Source organism: Barbus barbus, assembly GCF_936440315.1.
Source record: "Barbus barbus genome assembly, chromosome: 11".
NCBI classification, from domain to species: domain Eukaryota; kingdom Metazoa; phylum Chordata; class Actinopteri; order Cypriniformes; family Cyprinidae; genus Barbus; species Barbus barbus.
This window is the reverse complement of record NC_136739.1, coordinates 31,299,373-31,323,091: the sequence shown is the minus strand read 5'-3', so window position 1 is coordinate 31,323,091 and position 23,719 is coordinate 31,299,373. Positions and strand designations below refer to the sequence as shown.

General features: G+C 34.8%; 1 protein-coding gene and 1 pseudogene across 2 annotated transcripts; both read left to right on the top strand.

Annotated features, from left to right (window-relative positions):
- The first annotated feature begins 189 nt into the window (after positions 1-189).
- LOC306877018 (transmembrane protein 169-like) lies at positions 190-5,633 on the top strand. The gene is made up of 3 exons (XM_079428533.1): positions 190-290; positions 1,510-1,854; positions 2,966-5,633. Exons 2-3 carry the CDS (start codon positions 1,593-1,595, stop codon positions 3,571-3,573), a joined length of 870 nt encoding a protein of 289 aa, XP_079284659.1. The 5' UTR covers positions 190-290; positions 1,510-1,592; the 3' UTR covers positions 3,574-5,633.
- Positions 5,634-6,311: 678 nt separating this feature from the next.
- On the top strand, positions 6,312-23,454 carry LOC306877455 (X-ray repair cross-complementing protein 5-like; annotated as a pseudogene). Its single transcript has 19 exons — positions 6,312-6,329; positions 7,174-7,268; positions 7,820-7,993; positions 8,880-9,075; positions 9,752-9,866; positions 9,935-10,073; positions 11,752-11,835; positions 12,195-12,278; positions 12,861-12,993; positions 13,078-13,168; positions 13,752-13,882; positions 14,369-14,565; positions 15,674-15,751; positions 16,641-16,675; positions 16,967-17,076; positions 18,841-18,937; positions 19,008-19,036; positions 19,578-19,652; positions 23,317-23,454. The product of its transcript is annotated as an X-ray repair cross-complementing protein 5-like (transcript).
- Positions 23,455-23,719: the final 265 nt, after the last annotated feature.

Here is a 23,719-nt window from a genome sequence, read left to right as displayed (position 1 = left end):
TAAAATAACTCAAATTATATACACAAATACGCAAAAAAAAGCTTTTTAAAAATAAATATTTAGAATAAAACATTGATGATGATGGACGATTTTATATACAGCGGCTTTAGCTAGAGGAGGGGCTTCGATTTATCGTCGTCTGATTGGACGGGAGAGACGTTCCAGATTGAGTGGGCGGGTCTTGCGTTCATTGTGGCCCAGGAGCATCTGCATGGCGGACAGCAAACCCAGCTAAGCATTTCATCGCAAGAGTTTTCACAGCTGGTCTTTCATGCATTTGCATCTGATAGGTAAGAATACAGTTCTTATGAATTAAGCAGGATCTTCTGTTGGTTGGGAGTAAGACGTTTGTTACAGTAGATCCTGGTTTGGGTGTGATTATTAAAGCCAGAGCGGATCATCGCCTGGTTCTCAGGCATAAACACTCATCTGAAGGGGTTTAGTTTCATATGTTGTTTTATTAAAACACAGTCTTCTGATTTGCTGTACTCATGTGTCTCCTGTATATCTTTGTTTCTCTGACAATAGATCTGGATGAACGGAAGGGTGTTGTTGGCTACACAAAAGCTTTTGTACATGCCAGTGTTATTTTAATATTTTTTATATACTTTTTTAGTATTTATTAATATTTTAAATTAGCTTTTATTTTTATATTTTGAGTTTTCATTTAAGTTTAGTAATTTTTTATGTCTATGTGCTCATTTTGATTAGTTTTTATAATGTGCATTAGCAATTTTGTGATGTTATTGTCATTTTATTTGTTTTTTTTAAATAATCTATTTAGCGTTAATTTATATTTATTTCAGTTTTAGTCATTTTATACCAGTTAGCTACATAACATTTGTAATTAGTACTTTTGTCGTTTTCATTAGTTTATTTATTCGTTTTATTTATCTTTATTTCCGTTTGAATGATTTTAAAACTTACCTAAACTTACTTTAATTTCATATCTTTAATTTTATGTGCTTTTTGCATTTTTATTTGTTTTAATTTATTTTATTAAAGTTTTAGTAATTGCAGTGCTTCAACCTAAACTTGTCTATGTAATTCTTAATTTTCTAATTAATTCCTAAACATTTTTAATTTTAGTTTTTTTATGTGCTTTTATAGTTTTTGTTTGTTTTTAATATTTATATTAAGCTTTAATTTCTTTTAGTTTTGGTAAGTTTAGCACTTCAACCTTAACTTTTCTGATTAATTCTTAATTTTCAAATGAGTCCTAATTAATTCAAACTAATATTTTAATTTTACTTTAACTTTATTTCAATTAACAATTTTTTTAAACATTTTTAATTAACAGTAATAACACTGAGACATGTCTGCTCTTATTGCTCAGTAATAGCAATAAAACTTCATTTATTGCACTTTGACCCCTATATATATATATATATATACTTTATCTTTAAGTTCAAGTCAGGCAAAATAATGTCATGTTTTCCTTATTTTCCTGTTTGAGCGAATGCATGCCAAATGTCAATTGTGCATCATGTTTCTCTCTCATTCCCACAGGCTTATCATGTTTGGATGGAGTAAATAGCCTTCTCCAGTCTCTCTGAAGTTGTAGCTCCTCCCAAAGCTTGTGAGACACTAACATGGAGCAGGTGGAGCAGCTCAGGTCGGAGAGCCCTCAGCTGGAGTATATAAGGTCAGAGGTCTCTGAAGGGCAGGATGAAGGAAGCAGCGGCACTAGCACTCGAAGGAAGAGGAGAAAGAGAGAACACCGGCCGGAGTCCATCATCGTCTACCGATCTGATCCAGAGAGAGCCGCTGGTGAAGACCACGGAGGAGATAGTGAGGGTGGAGAGAGGAACTCTGAAGAGGGAGCTACATTTCTGAACAGCCCCAGCAGTGAAGGTGAAGCATGCAATCTAGTAAGAAAAGTATTTGGACACATAAGCCACTTAGCAATGTCTCTCCATTTCAAAACAAAGTATCAGTTATGCTCACAAAAAATAAGCCTGTTTGGTTCCAAATTTTATATCAATAAACAATATACACTGCCTGGCCCAAAAAAAACAAAAAACAGTCACCATTTGGATTTAAAGAAGCAAATACTGAAGAGTCTAGGATTGAATCATTATTGCATTGATTAATATGTTTCTGGCATGTTATATGTTTTTGCAACAAGTCATTTAAACCTAACTGATGCAATGCGTAGCTTTTCAATTTTCAAACAACCGTGTCAGAAGTCATACCCATGTGCATATTCCAGGATGACAATGTCAAGGTTCATCAGCCTCAATTTGTGAAACAGTGGTTCAGTGAGCATGAGGAATCATTTTCATATGAATTTGCCACCACAGAGTCCTGAGCTTAACCCTACTGAATCTTCAGGATCTGCTGAAGGAAGTCGACTTTACAGAGAGGTTTGACTCTTCCATTATCCATAAAGATCTCGGACAAAAATTTATGTAATTCTTGATGGAAATAAATGTTCATAATCAGAATGCCTTTATTGTTATTACAACGAAATTCAGTGCAACTCAAGCAGAATACAAAACACAGAATAAAAGTAACACACAAGTAACTTGACATAGCGGCAAAAATAGATCGATAAATAAGCAGTAGAAAGTATATTGCACTATCCCATGTGTAATATGTATTGCACAGGACAAATGTTATGATGTTGCATAACATTGACGAATATTATCAAAGCTAAAGCTAAATATTAGAGTGTGCAGCCTGTTTTGGACAGGCCCATCCCAAAGAGTTTTAATAACAATTGACATTGTCATCCTGGAATATGTACATGGGTACGTCTTCTGACATGGTTGTTTGAGAAATGAAAAGCTACACACTGCATCAGTTAGGGTTAAAAGAGCTGTTGCCAAACATACAGCATGCCAGAAGCATATTAATCACTGTAAGAATGATCCCCTACTAAATATTAACTGTCTTTGTCCTAATATGAAGAATGCACTCCAGATTCTGTCTCATCCTAAATGAAATGTCTTGGCTTCATCAGGTTGGGCCGTGCCTCCAGACAGTCGCTACGTGACGCTCACCGGGACCATCACGCACGGAAAGAAGAAAGGTCAGATGGTGGACATTCACGTCACGCTCACAGAGAGAGAGCTGCAAGAGATGGCCAGGTCAAAAGAGCGTCTGGATGCCGAATGCGACGCTCGCAAGGGATCGAGTCGCTCGTGCCTTTCTCAGGGTCCCCACGTCGTCCTGTGGAGCCTCTCCTGTGCTCCCGTCGTCTTCGTCCTGTCCTTCATCACTTCGTTTTACTACGGTACTCTCACTTGGTACAATATATTCCTGGTGTACAACGAGGAGCGGACGTTCTGTCATAAAATCACGGTCTGCCCGTTCCTCATCATCTTCTACCCCATGCTCATCGTGGCGCTGTCGCTGTCGCTGGGCTTGTACTCGGCCGTGGTGCAGGTGTCCTGGGCCTTCAGCGAATGGTGGATCTCGGTCAGGGATCTGGAGAAGGGTTTCTGCGGATGGGCTTGTGGGAAGCTCGGATTAGAGGACTGTTCTCCGTACAGCGTGGTCGAGCTGCTGGACTCGGACACCATTTCTGGGAGTCTGCAGGGAAAGTCGCTGCAAACATCCTCGGTGTGAATGGAAATCATCTGAGATTTTCTGAGTTCAAAATTATCAACAAAAACATTTTATATGGATAATTTTTCAGATGTTTCCATTTTAAATAATAGATCTCCCAGAAATGAAATTTTTCTTAAAATGTACTCGCCATCAGGTCATTCAAGATGTAGATGAGTTTGTTTCTTCATCAGATTTGAAGAAATGTAGCATTGCATTACTTGCCCTCCTCTGCAGTGAATGGGTGCCGTCAGAATGAGAGTCCAAACAGCCGATAAAAACAGTCCATCTCCTGTTGTCTCTCACATCAAAATCCAGCCACATATTTGTTTAGAGTTCTGGACTGTTTTGGCTTGTAAACAGTGCTTGATCCGAGCAGATTTCTCTCCTGATTCAGACCAGACATTTTCACTGGCGGAAGCGTTATTATGGACTTTTATCGTATGTTATCCAGAAGCAACAGTTAAAAACGTCTTAACGATTGACTTTATTTCTTATAAACATGCAGCTTTTGGCAGATCCATTGGTGAGCAAATGATGGAATGCTCAATTTCTCCAAATCTGATGAAGAAACAATCTCAACTACATCTTGGATGGCCTGAGAGTCAGTACATTATCAGCTAATTTTCATTTTTGGGTGAACTACTCCTTCGATGTCAAAAAGAATGATTCAGGATGTATTGTTTAACTTACAATCTGCAAAAGATTGTAAAAATGTTTAAATAGTCAATTTAATGTCAAAGAATTTTTTACAAAATAAGCTAAATCTGGCATTTTCTCTGGTTGTTGGGGTGTAGATGGGTCATGTTTGCATTTCTCTCTAAATTCTGTCTGCCTTGAAATCAGGATTAGGGCTGAGAATTGAACAAATAGTTCAAGTGGAGGACAGGAATCATGTTTTAGTTTTTGCTTTGAAATGCATCATATTTTGAGAAAGTGTGATAACAGGTGCTGTTTTTGGAACCGGCACGCTAAAACGAACAAGTGTTGGATTTCGTTCAGCAAATATAATGCAGGGTGGTGTTATAGGTCTGTTATTTTGTTCTACTTATTTAGTCTCTTGCTTACAAAGAAGATTTTTTTTTCTCAGTTTCCTGTTTTCATATCGTAAGGCATTCATTCTTTCATAAGCAGTACATTTAAAATATTTAATCTTTGCTATTGTTTATTGGCTCTTGGCAGGTATTAATTAAATCCTGGTCCAAACTCTTAGGCCTGGTTTCACAGACAGGGTTTAGACTAAACCAGGATTAGGCCATAGTTCAATTAGGACATTTAAGTCATTTTTATAAACGTGCCTTAGAGAAAACATTACTGGTGTGCTTTTTGAGACAAAATAAGGGCATTGATATATTTTAAGATCAATCAGAGCAAGTTTCATTCAGTTTAAACACCTCAGATTTAGATTTTAGTCTGGGATTAGGTTTAAACCTCGTCTGTGAAACCGGGGGTTAATTTGTTTTACTTATTTAATCTCTTGCTCACCAACAAAGTTGTTGTTTTTAACAGCATTTTTTCATATTGTATGTCAGACATTCTACTTTCATAAGACGTGTATTTAAACTATTTATTCTTTGCTATTTTATTGTATTTATTTTAACAGTCTGCATGTTTTATTTTTATTAAAATGTTTTTTTTTTCAGTAAAGCAGATGGGTTAAGGAAAGAGGCTTTTCATAACCCCCTGTAAAATGAAGCCATATATAATTCTATGCAAATGAACTGAGATCCTTTGTGAGAAGCCCTGTGTATTCTGGGAGTAGTTTTATTTATGACGAGCACAAACACAAAAGGGGCAAATGATGTGCAGAATGTTGTGTGTGTTTGTGTGTATATGGGGGCTGACAATTATCCCAAATATTATATTCATAATAACAGTGCAAAGACTGTGTTTTGGGCATCAGAAGAACATTTTAAATCACTGCATATCAGATGCATTATGAGAAAATAGTTTGATTGGTTAGTTAACATTTCATCAGTGGTTTACATTTTTCTTTGTTTCTCGTTGATTTGAAGCATTTGAACTAACAGTTTGCGTTTATATTGTGCGGTGATGCTCCATAATAAAATTCATATTCCTGTATTTTCATGTCTGGTTTGTGTGTCTGTTCAAAACAAACCCCGTTTGCAGTATTGTATTGTAGGAAAGCCATAAAATGTTTTTTCTTTCGCTTGCTCACCGGGTTTATTAACCCTCTGATGCAAGAAAATCTATTTTTGATGTTTGTTTTTACTTCACAACAAGGACATCATCTTTACTAACCTTTTAGTTTTTCAAAATATGTGACATTAACCTGTATGTAATTTATAGGCAGTTCATGAGCCTAAAATAACATGCTTTGATGAATCATAATCTCTCCTAGAGCAGATATATTCATTTATAAGTCATGCACAACAATCACATCTCATTTGAACACATGCATGTCCATGTGATTTGTCATAATTATCATAAATGATCTGACAGATTATGTTATGACTGGATTTCTATAAACACACTTCATCCTGAGTAAGAAAACTTTTTGTAGATATCTGCAGTGTTAATTGATAAGTACCACTGAATATCACAATGTTTACTGTTCACTAGTAATTTTGCATAATCTCTGAGAGCTTCACTTTTATTAAATCATTTATCAAGTGTCCTGGCATAAGGGAACACAAAGTTTTAGGTTTTTTAGTCGTTTTGTTTCTGTGTCTGAGGCGGAACCTTGTGTCCTCCGCTCATTTACTCACCCGGAACAATAACAGAGGGACACCAGATAGATGGCGCGAGCAGCCAAGGTTATTATTCATTCATCATAAATAATGCGTATTTACTTTTATGCAACTTAGATTTCATTGGATATAATTACCTTTTTGGTTGGTATTTATGCACATATTTACACAGTGTAGAAAGTTTCACTCGCTCTTGTTAGAAAACAGTATTAAAGTGAGTTATTAAAGTATCTTTAAGTATCACTGAATATTCAGCTTTATCGCAAATGTTGAATTAAAAATAAACAGGTTTTATACATTTGAATAATACAATTGCTGTCATACAGAAAGAGAATAGAGATATAACCCTGCTAAAAAAAACAAAAATAGAAACCAACATTAAAATACCATTATAAACATTAGCTTTTTTCATTAAAACCAATACAATTCCCATCATAACCATTAAATCTATTACATTTTCTACTGTGTTTTAGGCAGGGGTCTATTGTTTTTGTTTTTCAGCAGGAAATAAATGTGAATGGCTCAGTTTTGTTGCTCCCTGGAAAATGTTAATACTAGTTAATACTAAGAGCTTAAGAAAAATGTTTTAATGGCAAACTTTACTATCTTCTGTATAAAATCTGAGCACGTTTTGAGACTTTTTCTGAGTCTTTTTCTCAGGAGAAACACAAGAGTTAACCATATGTCTCCATTTGACCTCATTGCCGTCTAAGATGATCTCATTTTTTGTTAATAAATCAGTTAATCATATTCATAATCTAGCATTTAAAGAAATAGTTCTTACAAAAATGAGAAGTCTGTCATTATTTACTATTGTTCCAGACCCCCATGATATTATTTTTTGTAACGCAGAGAAATGTGAGTTATTTTCCTGCATGTTTTCTCATCTGTCTTTGTTCTATTTCTGCAGTCAGCGTTGGTGCTTTGCATGGATGTGGGTTTCTCCATGAGTGGGTTTCCTTTGAACTGGCCAAAAAAGTCATCCAGAAGTTTGGCCAGTGGCAGGTTTGTACTTTTTCTCCGTTTAACTCCGTTAAAATGAAAATTCTGTCATTAATTACTCACCCTCATGTCGTTCCAAACGCGTAAGACCTTCGTTCATCTTCAGAACACAAAATAAGATATTTTAAGGTCCAGAAACGTAGTAAGGACATCGGTAAAATAGTCTACGTGACATCAGGGGCTCAACCCTAATTTTATGAAGCTACGAGAATATTTTTTATGCACAAAGAAAAATAATTTTTGAATAAAGTCATTATTTTTGTTTTCTTTGCACACCAAAAGTATTCTGGTAGCTTCATAAATTAGGGATGAACCCCTGATCTCACGTGGACTATTTTACCGATGTTTTTGCTGTCTATGGAGGGTCAGAGAGCTCTCGGATTTAATCAAAAATATCTTAATTTGTGTTCTGAAGATGAATCTTACGGGTTTGGAACGACATGAGGGTGAGTAATTAATGACAGAATTTAAATTTTTCGGGTGAACTAACCCTTAATTTATAATATCTGTTTGCTACTGCAGAAAGAGCTTGATTGACGTCTTCTATGTTTCAGGTTTTTGCTGAGAATAAAGATGAGGTGGGTCTGGTGCTGTTTGGTACCGACGGCACTAAGAACGGCTTGGCCAGTATGAGAACATCACGGTTCACCGTCACCTCATGATGCCTGATTTTGAGCTGCTCGAGGAGATTGAGAGCGAACTGCAACCTGGTGGTCAGCTAGCGGACTGTATCCTTCCTGTTACCCTACAGATGTTGAACAGACAACAACACACATTATAGATCTCATGAGGTGATCTGTTAAAGGAATAGTTACCCAAAAATGATTTTATGCTAAATGTTTTCTCACCCTCAGGTCATCCAAAATGTAGATGATTTGTTTCTTCATCAGGTTTGTAGAAATGTGTCTTTGCATCAGTGTCTCAGCAATGGATGCTCTGCAGTGAATGGGTGCCGTCAGAATGAGAGTCCAAACAGCTGATAAAAACATCACAATAATCCACACCACTCCAGTCCATCAGTTAATGTCTGGAGAAGACACAAGCTGTGTGTTTGTGAGAAACAAATCCATAATTAAGACATTTTTAACTTAAACCTTTGCTTTCAGGTAAAATACGAGTCCATAATTCATATTGTTGTTTTCTCCAGTGAAAGTCCATATTGTCTGAATCAGGAGAGAAATCTGCACAGATCAAGCACCGTTTACAAGACAAAACAGTTCTAAACAAATATGTGGCTGGATTTTTCAACAGGAGATGGACTTTTTCACTGGAGGAAGCATTATTATGGATTATGGACTTTTGCATTTTAGCCAGAAGCGATTGTTTAAAGTTAAAATGTCTTAATGATGGATTTGTTTCTTACAAACACGCATCTTTTATGTTCTCCAGATGTTAACTGATGGACTGGAGTGGTGTGGATTATTGTGATGTTTTTATCAGCTGTTTGGACTCTCATTCTGTAATGGTTTGATGTATTTTTAAATATGTCACAAGCATTAAACAGGAAGTGTGCATCAGTTAGATGATCTTTTCCTGTTTAAGATTTTATTCTAATAGTCAAATTTCTGGTTGTTTTTCCCACCTCAAACTTTGCACTGATCTGTGTTTTGTTAGATCTGTTCAGTTTGCCGTTCCCTGTGGATGGTGAGGACAGAGCGGATGGTGGAGGGGATGGACCGGGACCGTCAGCGGCTCCTGCTCGTCCAGGAAAAGGCTTGAGCAAACAGCAGACACAAGGTCTGGAGATGGTCAGAAACATCATGACCAGCCTAGAGGAGGAGGACGGCCTGGAGGAGGTCTACACGTTTAGGTATGACGAAAATATAGTTAGTGCACAATTTCTTTATCTATGTCAGAGCTGCCCATAATTTTTAACATGAAGAGCCAAGAATCAAACTTGACTGAGGGCCGTGGGCCAAAAGTAAATGTTGTATTACATCCAACTATATTATAATAAAATGTATTCAATTTAAACATTTTAAAATAATTAAAATAATAATAATAATTTTTTGAAAAATTTAAATTATTGATAACTTCACTTATATTGTGTTTTACATTTCAGTGCAAATATAATACAAAAAAAATTTAATAATATAAATTAGAAATGAAGATTTTCTTCAGTTGCATGTTTTTTTTCCCCTTCCTCTTGTGAAATGGCAGTCCAAATCAAATGTTATGACTGTCCACAGGCCCTGATCTACATTATAAAATATATTTTATTATTTAAAATATATATATATAATATACTGTTTAAAATAACTGTTTTCTATGTGAATATATTGTCAAATGTAATTTATTCCTGTGATGCAAAGCTGAATTTTCAGCATCATTACTCCAGTCTTCAGTGTTGCATGTCTTATTTGAATTGAATTTGTACTCTGATGATAATTGCTTAGATCTATTAATGCTTATATTTGCTACTTGATATACAGTACAAATGAAATCCTGGTCATTGGTCATGAAGTGACTGTTGATGTTTGTTGCAGTGATGCTCTGGAGAAGCTGTCCATCTTCAAGCACATCGACAGGAGGCCGATGGCTTGGCCCTGTCAGCTGACCATCGGCAGCTCCCTGACCATCCGCATCGTCGGATACAAAGCTGTGGGTTCCTGATAGATTATGATCAAAACGGCTGTGATTTGGTCTGATGTTGTGTTGGTTCTCGTAAGGTGACGGAGGAGAAGGTGAAGAAGTCCTGGGCCATAGTAGATGCTCAGAGTCACAAGAGAGACGACGTCAAGAGAGAAACGGTTTACTGTCTGAACGATGATAATGAAACTGAAGTACAGAAGGACGACACTATCCAAGGTGCAGAACGATGATTGTAATTGTCACAGTCACTGTGATTTTTGCAGTCATTCGTAGCAATAGCAGATTTTGGCCACATAGTTGTGGTTGTTTACCTGTTTAAAAAGACAATTAATATTCAGTAACAGTGTTTCCCATATATTTATTTGTGGCGGTCCTTTTTTTGCATAAAAGGTACATTCTGACAAACCTAGCTATATATATATTTTTTTTTACTAGTGGGTGGGTGCAGGACACTATAGTATATTTATGTAAATGAGGATAGCAGAATAAAGTAAGTGTGACACATTATACCCAAAACGTCTTCATACAGTGGACTACCAGTAAAACTGATCTGACTTTGATCTGAGCATGTTTTGCTTAAGTGTTTTTTCTTTAATTGCTAATGCACCTTTTTCCACCACAGACTGAACAAAATGAAGCATTGCTTGGTAATAGGTTGAGCTAAATTGGTATTATCTAACTGTGTATTAAATGCTATTCAATCTAATTCATTACATGCCTTTCCTTCAAAAGGTATCTGACATTATCAAGATTAATTTGTTCTGACACAGTTTAACTCTTGAGTTCTTGTCATATTTTATTACCGTTTTCTAAACTATAGCAAATAAACTATGATAATGTGAATAAATGTTGGTTTGACTGTAGTTTGTTACTCAGACAAGACAAAACAGTAATATAGCCAACACCACTGCATATATGCATCTTTTATGCAACTTTATACATCGCTCTTTAGTGTAGATGTATGTTGATTTTATCAGGCGATGTTGCGATTATAAAACAGGATTTAAGGAGTAAAGTGAGAGTGAGTGATTCCTGGTTAACTTCACTATTTATGTTTTATTTATGACAACAGAAAATATGTAAATGAGAACAGCATTATTGGGCATTCATTTGTATTAAAGTATGTGACAGTTATAGAGAGTAGAACAGATCTGAAGTGCCAAAACGTGTCTGAATGCAAACCCAATGACATCATTAATATGCTAATTATTATGTGACGTCACCTGCCGCCACAAGTCTCACAAAAACCTGTTGGAAGCACCGAGTAATATTATCAGTTTAACTGCACTGACACAAAATTTGTCTTTACAAATTCACGAATTAAGGCTCTAAACAGGTCTTAAATTGAAGAAGAAAGTCTTAAATTGATACAGTTATGGCAATAAATTTATAAAGAAATATTATGTTGCAAAATGAAGATATAAAGTCACTTTTGCTTAAAGCAAGAACAAATATCTTTCAATAGGGAATGAAAACTTATTTGTATTTTTTCCGAGCCCATAGGCATATACTTGTTCTTTTTAATCATAAACTAACTTCATTTTGATCAGATTCACAGAAAGCAAGGTTGGAAGTTGTATTTTCAAACTTTAAAGTGTTCCCTAGACATTTATATTTAGAGAACATATTGATGTATTGTGATCCCTTCCATCTAGTCCTTAAAATGTCTTTCGTTGGTCTTAAATTGACCTCTATGAAACTTGCAGAAATGCTGATTGAAGCTAAACTGAGCTGAATAATGACACTGTTGTCTTCTGTAGAGGTGCTTTAGAGATAATTGATTTTGTTTATGCTTGATGAATTCTGCAACATTAACTGCTATTTTTCTGGGGTTTTTGTGAAGCTGTTTTGACTCGATCTGTATTGACTAACAAGGCTGTTCTGTTTCTTACAGGTTTCCGTTACGGGAGCGACATTGTGCCATTTTCTAAGGTGGACGAGGACCAGATGAAATATAAGTGATGGGAAGTGTTTTTCTGTGCTTTGGTAAGATGCTCTCCAGTAGACGGCGCTCTTTTCAAATGAGTGCATTTTATCATAGGGTCATGGAATTTGGCAAACTGTACTTTCTATAGTGACTACAGTTCTTGTTATATTCAGCTTTGTGAGTGCAATCTTTATAAAATGGCTTTTTACAAATCTCTATACAACTTGAAACGAGTGCAAGAACCCTGAAAATAGGAAGCTACTGATAACAAATTGTCAGTATGACGATTATTTTAGCACATACTCCAAAATCAAATAATCTTAATAAGCATGTAATCTTAATTTAAGCATTTTGTACTGTACTGTAGTCTCTTGCCTTGTTTGTTTTCCCTCAATAATGTACAGTGACAGTTGTTTGTTTGTTTGACGCAGATTCGTCGTCATCAGTTTATGGGAAACCAAGTTGTCAAAGTGTTTGCACCCAGACATGATGAGGTGAGTTTTACAAAGCTTTTGTGTTCAGTGTGATATTATTCTGGAATTTACTGTAAATTTAATAATTGTAAACATACGTCTGAGGACACATCTAAAATTATTTTCATTTAAACCTGGAAATTAACAAATTTTTAGTCTTTTGAAAAAGTAAAATCGTGTGAAATTAAAATATTTATCAGTAACTAATCAAATGTGACGTTCTAATATGTCACACAAATTATCACGTTGATAGTATATTAAGCGTTTTATTTACAATATTGTTCAAATGTTTTTGACAAAAGTCATCAAGGCTACATTTATTTGATATAAAGATCTTTATAAAATTGTAATAATATTTTTATATGTCAATATATTTAAAATGCTGCACAATATTTTTGTGGAAACTTTTATTTTTCAGGATTCTTTGATTAATAGAAAACAACATTTATTTGAATTAGAAATGTTTTGTAATATTATAAAAGTCTTTTCTGTCATTTTTGAGCATCCTTATTGTATTAAAGTATTAATTAACTGACCTCAAACTTTCAAATGTTAGTGTAAACATTTTGTATTAAGATAACTGTGTTTATTGTGTGTATGCAGCATGCAGCAGTGGCCCTATCCGCTCTGATTCGTGCCCTCGACAGTCTAAAGATGGCAGCGATTGTAAGATATGCTTATGACCGTCGCAGCAACCCTCAAGTGGGCGCCGCTTTTCCTTTCCTGCAAATTTGAAGTATGTGGATTCATATCAAACAGAAAGCACACTATAAATGATTTATCTTCAGTATGTTGCACTCCTCGTGTCTCTTATCCTCAGTGTTTGCTGTACGTGAAGCTGCCGTTTATGGAGGATCTCCGACCGTTCACATTCCCAATGTTGGAAAACAACAAGAAGTTCACACCTGCAGGTGGGCCCTCAGATAAAAAGACCCACAATACAGCAGCCAGTTTCTATCAGATGTGTATACAGCTTGCCTGTATTGTAATTTTGACTTTATTTCAATTAATTCTGCAGCATTATGCTGTATCAGCAATTTCTTTGGTCCTCTCAGGGTTTCTGCAAGTCTTAAAAAGTCTTAATATGCTCGTAGCAGACGAGTCTTAATGTTGCATGCATTGCATCAAATTGAATATCTTTGTCAGTATTTTTGTCTAGTTATCCAACATCCTTAAATTTACTTGAGATGCAAAATGAAGATACGAAGTCTTGTTTTTTGAGAAATTGAACAAATTTAAGTTTATAGTTAAAACAAGAGCCCATTGGCAGATATTTTTCCTTTTTTTATTTATTCACTTCCTTTTGATAAATTTCTCAGAAATAAGACTTCTCATCATGTGTTGTCTTTGCATTTTCATTAAAAAGTCTTGAATTTACCTTCATAAAACTTGCAGAAACCCTGCTGCCCTTCTGAGGCACATCCAGACGAAAGGAGATGAATATTGATGTTGTTGTTTGAATATGATGTTGTTTGTGTGAATGTCTCTGTTCAGAGTCTCAGCTGTCTGCCGTGGACGCGCTGATCGACTCCATGATGCTGGTGGAAAAGGATGAGGATGGAGAGAGCCTGGATGTCTTCAAAGTCAACCACATTCCAAACCCACAGTTCCAGAGACTTTTCCAGGCATGATGGGACGGCGTGGTGGACGTTTCTCTGTTTTTATCAGCCTGACTATATTTGATACTGTCATAATAGTCAAATGCATTTGCATTTATGCATTTAGCAGATGCTTGTATCCAAACCGACTTGCAAAAGAGAGCACTGCATAGACTCAGTGTTTAATGTAATTAGAAAATAAATAAAAAATCAAGGCTTTTGCTCTAAATAAACTTAAATAATTTTAGATTTTTTTTAAGCTTTTGTAAAAAGTCTTCTGCTCACCAAGAATGCATTTATTTGATCAAATATACAGTAAAATTTGTGAAATATTAGTACTATTTCAAATAACAGTTTTCTATTGTGATATATATTGTGAAATGTAATTTATTCCTTTGATCAAAGCTTATTGTCCTTCAGTAGCACAGTGATTCAGGTGTGTGACATTGGCTGTGAAATCCGTGTTGTCTCTGCAGTGGGTCTCATTGATCTTTTCTTGGCTCGCGTCCTCAGTGCTTGCATCACCGCGGTGTGAATCCTGATGATCCCCTGCCACCCGTAGAGCCGCGGCTGAAGAGGGCTCTAGAGCGGCCCCAGGCCGTGTCCGCCCGCTGCCAGGCCCCTCTGCGGGAAATCAAGACCAAGTTCCCACTGAAAGTGGTGGTGAGAAAAAAAGAGCAGAAGACGAGTGCAGACGTGTTCGGCAGCAGGTGAGAATGGAGCAAATCAACACTGAAGCTTTGGTTGAAATCGATGAGACGTGCTACATGGCTTCCAGCAAATATGTTCCAACGGGTAGAGATTGTGGAGCACTAAAGCAGTCATAAGTAGCACAGGTATATTTGTAGCAATAGCCAAAGATATATTGTATGGGTCAAAATTATCGAAAAACTAATTATGGCAAAAATCATTAGGATATTAAGTAAAGATCATGTTCCATGAAGATATTTTGTAAATTTCCAACCGTAAATATATCAACTTAATTTTTGATTAGTAATATGCATTGCTAAAAACTTCATTTGGACAACTTTAAAGGTGATTTTCTCAATATTTAGATTTTTTTGCACCTTCAGATTCCAGATTTTCAAATAGTTGCATCTCAGCCAAATATTGTCCAATCATAACAAACCATACATCAATGGAAAACTTATTTAATCAGCTTTCAGTGGTCCAGCGTCACATATTTGTACAGCTGTTTTTCTGTTTTTCATTAAGGTTTCTGCAGGTTTTAAAAGGGTCCTAATTTGCTCTTCCACTAATTAAGGCCTTAAAAAGGTCTTAAATCAGAACAGAAAGTCTTAAATTGATAAAGTCATGGCATTAAATGTTGCATGAATTGCAAAAAACATTTGTATCTAGCTCTGTATTTTTTTGGTTGTTTTCCAGTAAAAATATCTAAACATCCTTAAGTCAAATTGTGTGTTTATGTGTGTATTTCTGCTTAAAACTAATCAAAATCTGCCAGTGGAGTCAGAAAAATCAACTTTTTTCCCTCTGAATTGTTTTTTTACCCTATTGGCAGATACTTTTTTTTAAAGGATAAACTCGCTTAATTTTTAGATTTCTTTGTCCCCTTCCATTTATTTCTTCCATTTTCTTTTTGGTCTTAAAAAGTTTTAAAACTGGAGAAACACACAGTAATGCAAAGCCATATGGGAGGGGTTTATTTTGTGATTAACCAATACAAATGAAGTATTCCAGAGGGGTGTGTAATAAAAGATGTAAGCACCGCCCACTGCGTGTGTTTTCAGCGGCATTGGTGGCATTAATCTGAAATTAGTTAGTATTAATTGTTGTTGTTGATCTGTGGTTCTTCAGTGCTGATCAACCAGATGCGAAGAAAGTCAAAGTGGATGAAGAGACGGAGTTTAACCTGCTGAAGGAAACATCACATCGGTAAAACTCTCATGCCTAAAATCTGTTCAATAATCTACATCACTCAGATTAAAATTACTAAATATTAGAAGTTTATATTTATATATACTATTCTTCAAAGGTTTGGGCTCATTTTGAATGAATTAATATAATTATTCATCAAGACTACATTAAATTGATCAAGACTGTCAGTAAAGATATTGATAATATTACAAAAGATTTCTATTTCAAATAAATGCTGTTCTTTTGAACTTTCTATTCATCTGTGAATCCTGAAAAATTAAATGCATCACGGTTTCCACAAAAATATTGAGCAGCACAACTGTTTTTAACATTGATAATAATCAGAAATGTTTCTTGAGCAGCAAATCAGTATATTAGAATGATTTCTGAAGATCATGTGACACTGAAGACTGGAGTAATGATGCTGAAAATACAGATTTGATCACAGAAATAAATTACATTTTAACACATATTCACATAGAAAACAGTTTTTTTGAATTGTAATATTTCATAATTTTTCCTGTATTTTTAATCAAATAAATGCAGCCTTGTTGAGCATAAAATATTCCCAACTTTTGAATGGTAGTGTACTGTATGCTTTTATTATACAAAATTATGTATTTAAATCATTTTTTAATGCTTTCCCTTAAAATGTATAAAACAATTAAGTCTTAAAGTCAATGCAAAATGCCTTTCAGAATCCATTTTGTACACAACATGATGTATTTCAGAGTGAAAAGGATATATTAAAAATGGAAAAATATACTTTTTCCATCATGCATTAGCAGAAAAAGTAGTTTCAGAGTTATTTACAGTAAGATGAGCACAATAAGACCAGGAACATGCATTCAGGCTGACTTCAGTACCGTATGAAGTATCGCAGTTTAACAGACGCTCTCTCTTTCAGGTTGGCAGCGTCTATCCAGTCTGAGATTTCTGCGCGTTGATTCGACAGAAGACCGTTTCTTTCGATCAGGGTGAGATTTGATTGTGCAGTTTGACACTCTCATTCCTCAACCTTCACAAAAGTGTCAGGTATTAAACATGCTGCAATGTAAATGAGCTATTACCTCACCTGGCACGTCTGCAAGGCCTTGATGAAGATTGAAAGCAGTCTCTGAGACATTGAATAGTCGCTCTGCGTTAAATGACTCGTGGTGTTTCTGAATGTCAGCTGCAGGTTTTGTTATTAGCGCGGTGGCTTTGATAATCATTGTTTTGTAACCTTGACAGCGTGCCAGCAGCTGACCCACAGGATTGAGCAGTTGCTGGGCAACAGGAGCCCCGAGTTCTACAAGAAGAGCTTCGACTGTATCCAGGCCTTCAGGGATCAGTCCGTATCGGTAAGCTCTCAATTAAACCTCCGCATCCAATCAGGGATCACTTAAGGATCAGTAGTTTTTGCAGGTCGCTAGGAAAAACACGCTGCGGGAGGATGTTAGGATTCATTTCAGACGATCTGAGCTCAGCTGGAGTCTGAGGCTCCGGTCCAAAGCATAGTGAGCTGCCTACCTAGACAGGATTTTAGTGCTCTCCTGATTTTGGACCAGTTTTTGAGGAGTAATCACATTTGCAAAGGCAAACTCATAATAATTTAATAAGTTTGTGAACAAGTCAAAAGAAATGCTGAGAATATGTATTTTTAATTCTTATTAAAGTGTCATTAGCATAGCAACATGTCAACATTAGACTCTTTTCAAATCAGTTGTTTACACTTTGTGTAAGTAAACTATATATAGAGCGTCCAAATTACTGACATTTGTGACCCTAGACTACAAAACCAGTCTTAAGTGTCAATTTTTTTGAAATTGAGATTTATACATAATCTGAAAGCTGAATAAATAATCTTCCCATTGTTGTATGGTTTGTTAGGATAGGACAATATTTGGCCGAGATACAGCTATTTGAAAATCTGGAATCTGAGGGTGCAAAAAAATCAAATATTGAGAAAATTGCCTTTTAAAGTTGTCCAGATTAAGTCCTTAGCAATGCATATTACTAATAAAAAATGAAGTTGTGATATATTTTACGGTAAGACATTTACAAAAAATCTTCATGGAACATGATCTTTATTTAATATCCTAATGATTTTTGGCTTAAAAGAAAAATTTATAATTTTCACCCATACAATGTATTTATTGCTACAAATAAACCCCAGCGACTTAAGACTGGTTTTGTGCTCCAGGGTCACATATGAGGTTCGGTGATGATGCTCCCTCAGAAGATAGCTACCTATGAAACCAATGAGACGTACATGACTTCCAGCATATACGTGTCGACTGGTAGAGATTGTGGTAGACAAATGTGACCCTTGAGCACAAAACCAGTCTTAAGTAGCACGGGTATATTTGTAGCAATAGCCAACAATACATGTATGGGTCAAAATTATACATTTTTCTTTTAAGCCAAAAATCATTAGGACATTAAGTAAAGATTACAATTTTTCTGTTTAAATTTCAGGTGTAATTTTTTATTATTTCTATGTAGCTTTAATTTATTTATTTTCATTTTATATATTAATATTAATTTTAGTCCTTCAGCTTATTTTAGTTTACATTTAATTTTCATTTAATTTACTAAGTTTTAAGTTTACACATAAATGATAGAAATGTTAATTATATATTAAATATAAACATTAAATTGATTTAAATGTGAATGTATATAATATATATATATATATATATATATATATATATATATACATTATTTATTTATTTAAAAAAATTATATATTTTTTATATTATATTATATTTCTTATATTATATATATTTTTTATATTATATATTTTAGTATTTCAGCTTATTTTAGTTTAACATTTTTAATTTTCATAAAAAAATTAAGTCTTATGTTTACATATAAATTATAGAAACGTAATTTTAATTAATAACAGCAGTGGTTACTATTTGATCATGAAAACTTGTAATATGATCACCTGAGACAGGTGTAAATAAACACTGTTTTTGCAACAGATGTTGCATGTACACGGTGTGATATCAGCATTAGATATTTTAATGCTGATTTTTAATGACTGAGTATGAGCTCAGAGAGTTGATGCATTTGCTTACACACTTCTTACTGCACCTGCCACCTGCACCTTACTGCATCAGAGCGGAAACGCAGAGCTGTTCAACAGCTACTTGCAGTCCCTGAAGAGGAGCGTTCCTGACAGGAATCTTCAGGAGTTCTGGGATCTGCTCGTTCAAGGTAAAGAACAGGACTTCTGCTCATGTTGAGCTGAAGACTTCATGCTTTCAACATGCGCTTTTGTTTTCAGATGCTCTGACGCTGATTAGCAAAGATGAAGTGGACGAAACAAGATGCAAACCAGGTACTTGCAGCCGTCTATAGTCTACAGCTTACAAGTTTTAAGAAGTTCATTTGAAATATTTTTATTTTAATTTAACTAATTAAAAGAATAGTTCACCAAAAACGGAAAATTTGCTGAGAATGTCCTCACCCTCAGGTCATCCAAGATGTATATTTTGAGTTTGAGTTTGTTTCTTCATCAGATTTGGAGAAATGTATCATTGCATCAGTGTCTCAGCAATGGATGCTCTGCAGTGAATGGGTGCCGTCAGAATGAGAGTCCAAACAGCTGATAAAAACATCACAGTTCTGACGGCACCCATTCACTGCAGAGCATCCATTGCTGAGACACTGATGTAATGCTACATTTCTCCAAATCTGTTCCCATGAAGGAACAAACTCATCTACATCTTTGATGGCCACAGAGTCAATACGTTGCCAATCTCTTTTTTTTTTTTGTGTTTGATTTGACATCTGTTTTACATGTCGAGGTAAGTGTGTGTGTTATTGTCGTTTAACCCTGTGTTTGCTGTTTTAGTTCCTGGCGTTTGAGCAGAAAGAGGAAGTGCAGGCGGCTCCAGCGCAGGAGGACACTGGAGATGTGGATGATCTGGTGAGTGTTTCATGCTTGATTGGTTGTTTCAATGACAAGCACATCATTTATTATGTTTGTGAATCCTTTATACTTTAGTACAGATTTCAGACCTTTACTTTTGGCAACATGTTAAGTTGTCGACTGTTTTTTGATTCAGCTGGACATGATGTAAAGCGGTTGTCTTCAACACCTGCGTCCATCCAGCGCATGCAACGCTGCGTTTATTAATGAAACACAAATCTCCCCAAAAAAGTTCAAGTGCTTCTCTAAATCAGATTCTTTTGTACTTGGCATGATTATGTTGCTCCAGTTTGATTACTTGAATGTTGCACAGTCTGTATTTGTTGGATTTTCTAAAGGAAAATAAATGTCCATGTACTTTATACAGAATATCAAATAAAAGTAAAATAAAATAAAAAACTAAATCCTTGATTACAGTTCCATTTAGTCCTGGGGTGAGGGGATCACATTTTGAGCACATTAGAGATAAAATAACCTACTGTACTACTAAATTAATTTACCATCCTCCTGGGTATCCAGGATCCCAGAGTTTTTATTGATTTATTTAGTCTTCTTATTATTTTTATAATTTATTTTAGTATTTACTATTATTTCCAATGGTGATTTTCATTACTATATTGCATTTATATTACATTATATTATATGTTTGTTTATTACACACGTTTTATTTAAAATCTTTTCTTTTTTTGTGCAAAAAAAAAAAAATATATATATATATATATATATTATGTGACGTGCCATCATTAATCAGCTGGGAGGGATCTGTCAGGACGTTTGATACGCTCACGTTCATAATCCACGCTCAGAAACCCTGGTTTTTCATGTCAGCCTGCCGTTGAGGGTTTGATAAATTGTGGCGTGTCTTTGGGGGCTGATGATCTCAGTTTGCTGCGTCTCAATCCTCCCCCGGATTTCTGAAAACGCACACGCTGCAGTTTCACGCCGCTGTCTCCTGGGTCGAGCTCGAGCTGCAGGCTCCCATAAACCTGCTTCACACAACTGTTACGAAGATACGAGACGTGTAGGGTCCAAATAAATGAGACGGAATGATAATACTGATGATTGAGAACAGTGATGAGGCGAATCACCAGGTCACATTTCACAACAAAATCAAAAGAAAAAATATAAAAGTAATATATTTTTATTCATTATATAGGGATAGTTTTTTTAGATTCATTAATTTATTTAAATATTATTATATTTTAATTTTTTTTGTAATTACAATTATTCTAAATGGTAATTTTTATTACTGTAATGCATTTGCATATACATATTTTTATTTAATTTTTTTTAGAACCATTTAGATTTTTAATAATAAGTCATATATTTTACTTTATTATGTTGTGATATTTTCTATAGAATCGTTAAGATTTTTTTATTTATTTTTAATGCAAACCTATGATATTCATTGCTGTCACATCCAGAGTGTGTGTGTGTGTGTGTGTGTTTGTGTTATTCCCATTAATCCTAATAGTGATGTTTCATTAGTGTAATACATTTGCATTACATTTATATATATTTATTATTCACTAATAATTTTAAAACCATTAAGAATTTATATTTAATGCAAAAACTGTTATTTTACCATCATGTCCAGAGTGAATTAATTAATTTATTTTTATTTTGTTAATACAGAAATTTACAAAAAAATTATATTTTAAATGTAAAAAAACACACATTTACATTTATGCATTTAGCAAATGCTTTTATCCTCTTACAATAGAGACCTCTTAAAATAATGACAATGAGTTTTGTATTATGTTAATGAATTTGTGAGGCAAAAGTAATTGACTGATAGGAAAAGCGTGATGGTTGTTAAACAAAAGATCACCGTGTAAAACATCCTCAGCACTGATCACAGCGTAATGAATTGATTTTTTTCACTCACACAGGAAATGGGAAGTTAAAGCTCGGGTAGGCAATTTTTTCCGGAAATATTTTTGTTATACTATTTCAAAATCTCTTTTGGAGGTGTGGTTACTGTAGTAGCTGTGCCAGTGGCTCTTTAGCTGTGAAAAACCAATTCAGATTCCGTTACAGAATTGCAGCCCAAATTTGAAGACTTGCCAAAATACACAGAGACAGACAGACAGCGGGGTAAAACCAGGGTAAGCATACTGGCAGTGTTTATCGATGAAATGTTTGGTTTTTGATCGATATGACGAACTTTCGTCCCAACGGGTAAGCTATACCTCAAGTTAAAATTATTGCTAATGTTGAGAATGTAGCCTACTTTTAGAAGAACTGTGGCAGCGTCTCCAAGATGCTTCAAGAAACCTACCTGCAAAGCTCCCTGAGAAACTACATGCAAGTGCACCTATAAGCTGCCAAATGTTGATTTAATTTAGTGTAATTGTCAGTTGATACAGAAAATCTACATATGACAGCATGCTTATTTTACAGAATTTTACACAAGTGCCTAAAACTTATAACAGTACTGTATAGTTTAGCAGGTAGGTTTGTCGAAGCATCTTGGAGATGTTGCCACAGTTCATCTGGATTGAGTCTGTCTCAGTTTGTTCTGTTTCTTCATGTCATTCCAGACAGACTGGATGATGATCAGATCAGATCTCTGTGTGGAGCACTGGCTGCTGTCAGACAAAAATCTCACTGGATTATTATAATTAATGGCAGAATGAATGTTTGGAGATATAAACTGATATTTCCTCCTGACACACTACAGCAAAAGATAGAAATAACTGACTTAAAACCATTTTTAGCTGCTGAAAATACTAGTGTTGTAATCATTCTGGCCACCGCTGTATAATAATATATAAAATGTAAAAATACATTTTTATTATATGTTGAGATATCTTTATATTATGTATTTTTATTGTTATTGTATAGTTCTTATATAATGTAATATATATATATATATTAGGGCTGCGCGACTAATCAAATTTCTAATTGTGGTTATAGTTACAGATGTCACAAGTATGTAATCATTCAAAGGTGCAATATCAAAACAAAACAAGTCAGCGTACCTGTACATTATTCTGCATGCTTATAAGATGTTTTTTTTCTTTGTACAAGTTATCTTAGTTTAATTTGAGTTTTTGTATAATGTTATAATATCATGCATATTTTTACTTTTTTTTTTAATTTAAAGAAGAAACCAAACCCATGTATATTTGACATGAGGTTTTGATGCCTTAGAAAAGTAATACAATTTTTTATTAAGCTTTTATTTGTATATAAAATATGGCATGCAGTTGCTTCAGTCGATGGTAAAAAGCTATAATAATCACAAGTTCATATTTAAAAAATGGACAATTTATTTTTGTTGTCATCGTGCAGCCCTAATATGTGTGTATTGCAATCAAGACGAGACATTATAAAAGCATGAATAAGCTTCTCTGTGTCCTTAAAACATAAAAAGTGTCTCACCATGGAAATATTTCTTAAGTGATAAAAACCTGCCTGAATAGACTTCCTAACATGATGTTCAAACTGGTGTCAAAATAAACAACCAAATATGCCACTTGTGACATTTGAGTGCGAATTATTTTGTGAGAATGTAAAATAATATGTAATGATGATACAGCAATCCTGCCGATCTGTGATGTTTTCAGACGGTGAACCTGACTGGAATGGTTTCTGTGTGTTACGGGTGTCAGAGCTCAAAGCACTCATGTCTGACGCTCCATTCTGATGTTTCCAGATTGAAAAACTGCAGCAACCTGTAATGACTGTCATTTCAGACTTCAAACAGGATCCGGGCAGCAATCCGACTAGCTTTTCCCTTTCCAGCTCTATAGCGAGAGGGAAGATAAAAGGAGACTCCAGACAAGAGGAATGAATGTCATGCTTTTCTGATCACTGTATTTCAGATCTGTGTGTGTCAGAAGAGCACAATGCTTCTGTTACTCAGGTAAAACCCCATTCATTGTTTTCCAGAGAGACTTTGATTATTAAAAGTAATATATAAAGCTTTCAAGACAGACTTCTTCAGTGATGATATATGCTTCTGTAGAAGCCACAAGTCTACCCATTCACTTTAAGCTTATTACACATACATATACACTTTTTTTTATAAAAATATGTGAAAATAGAAATAGATACAA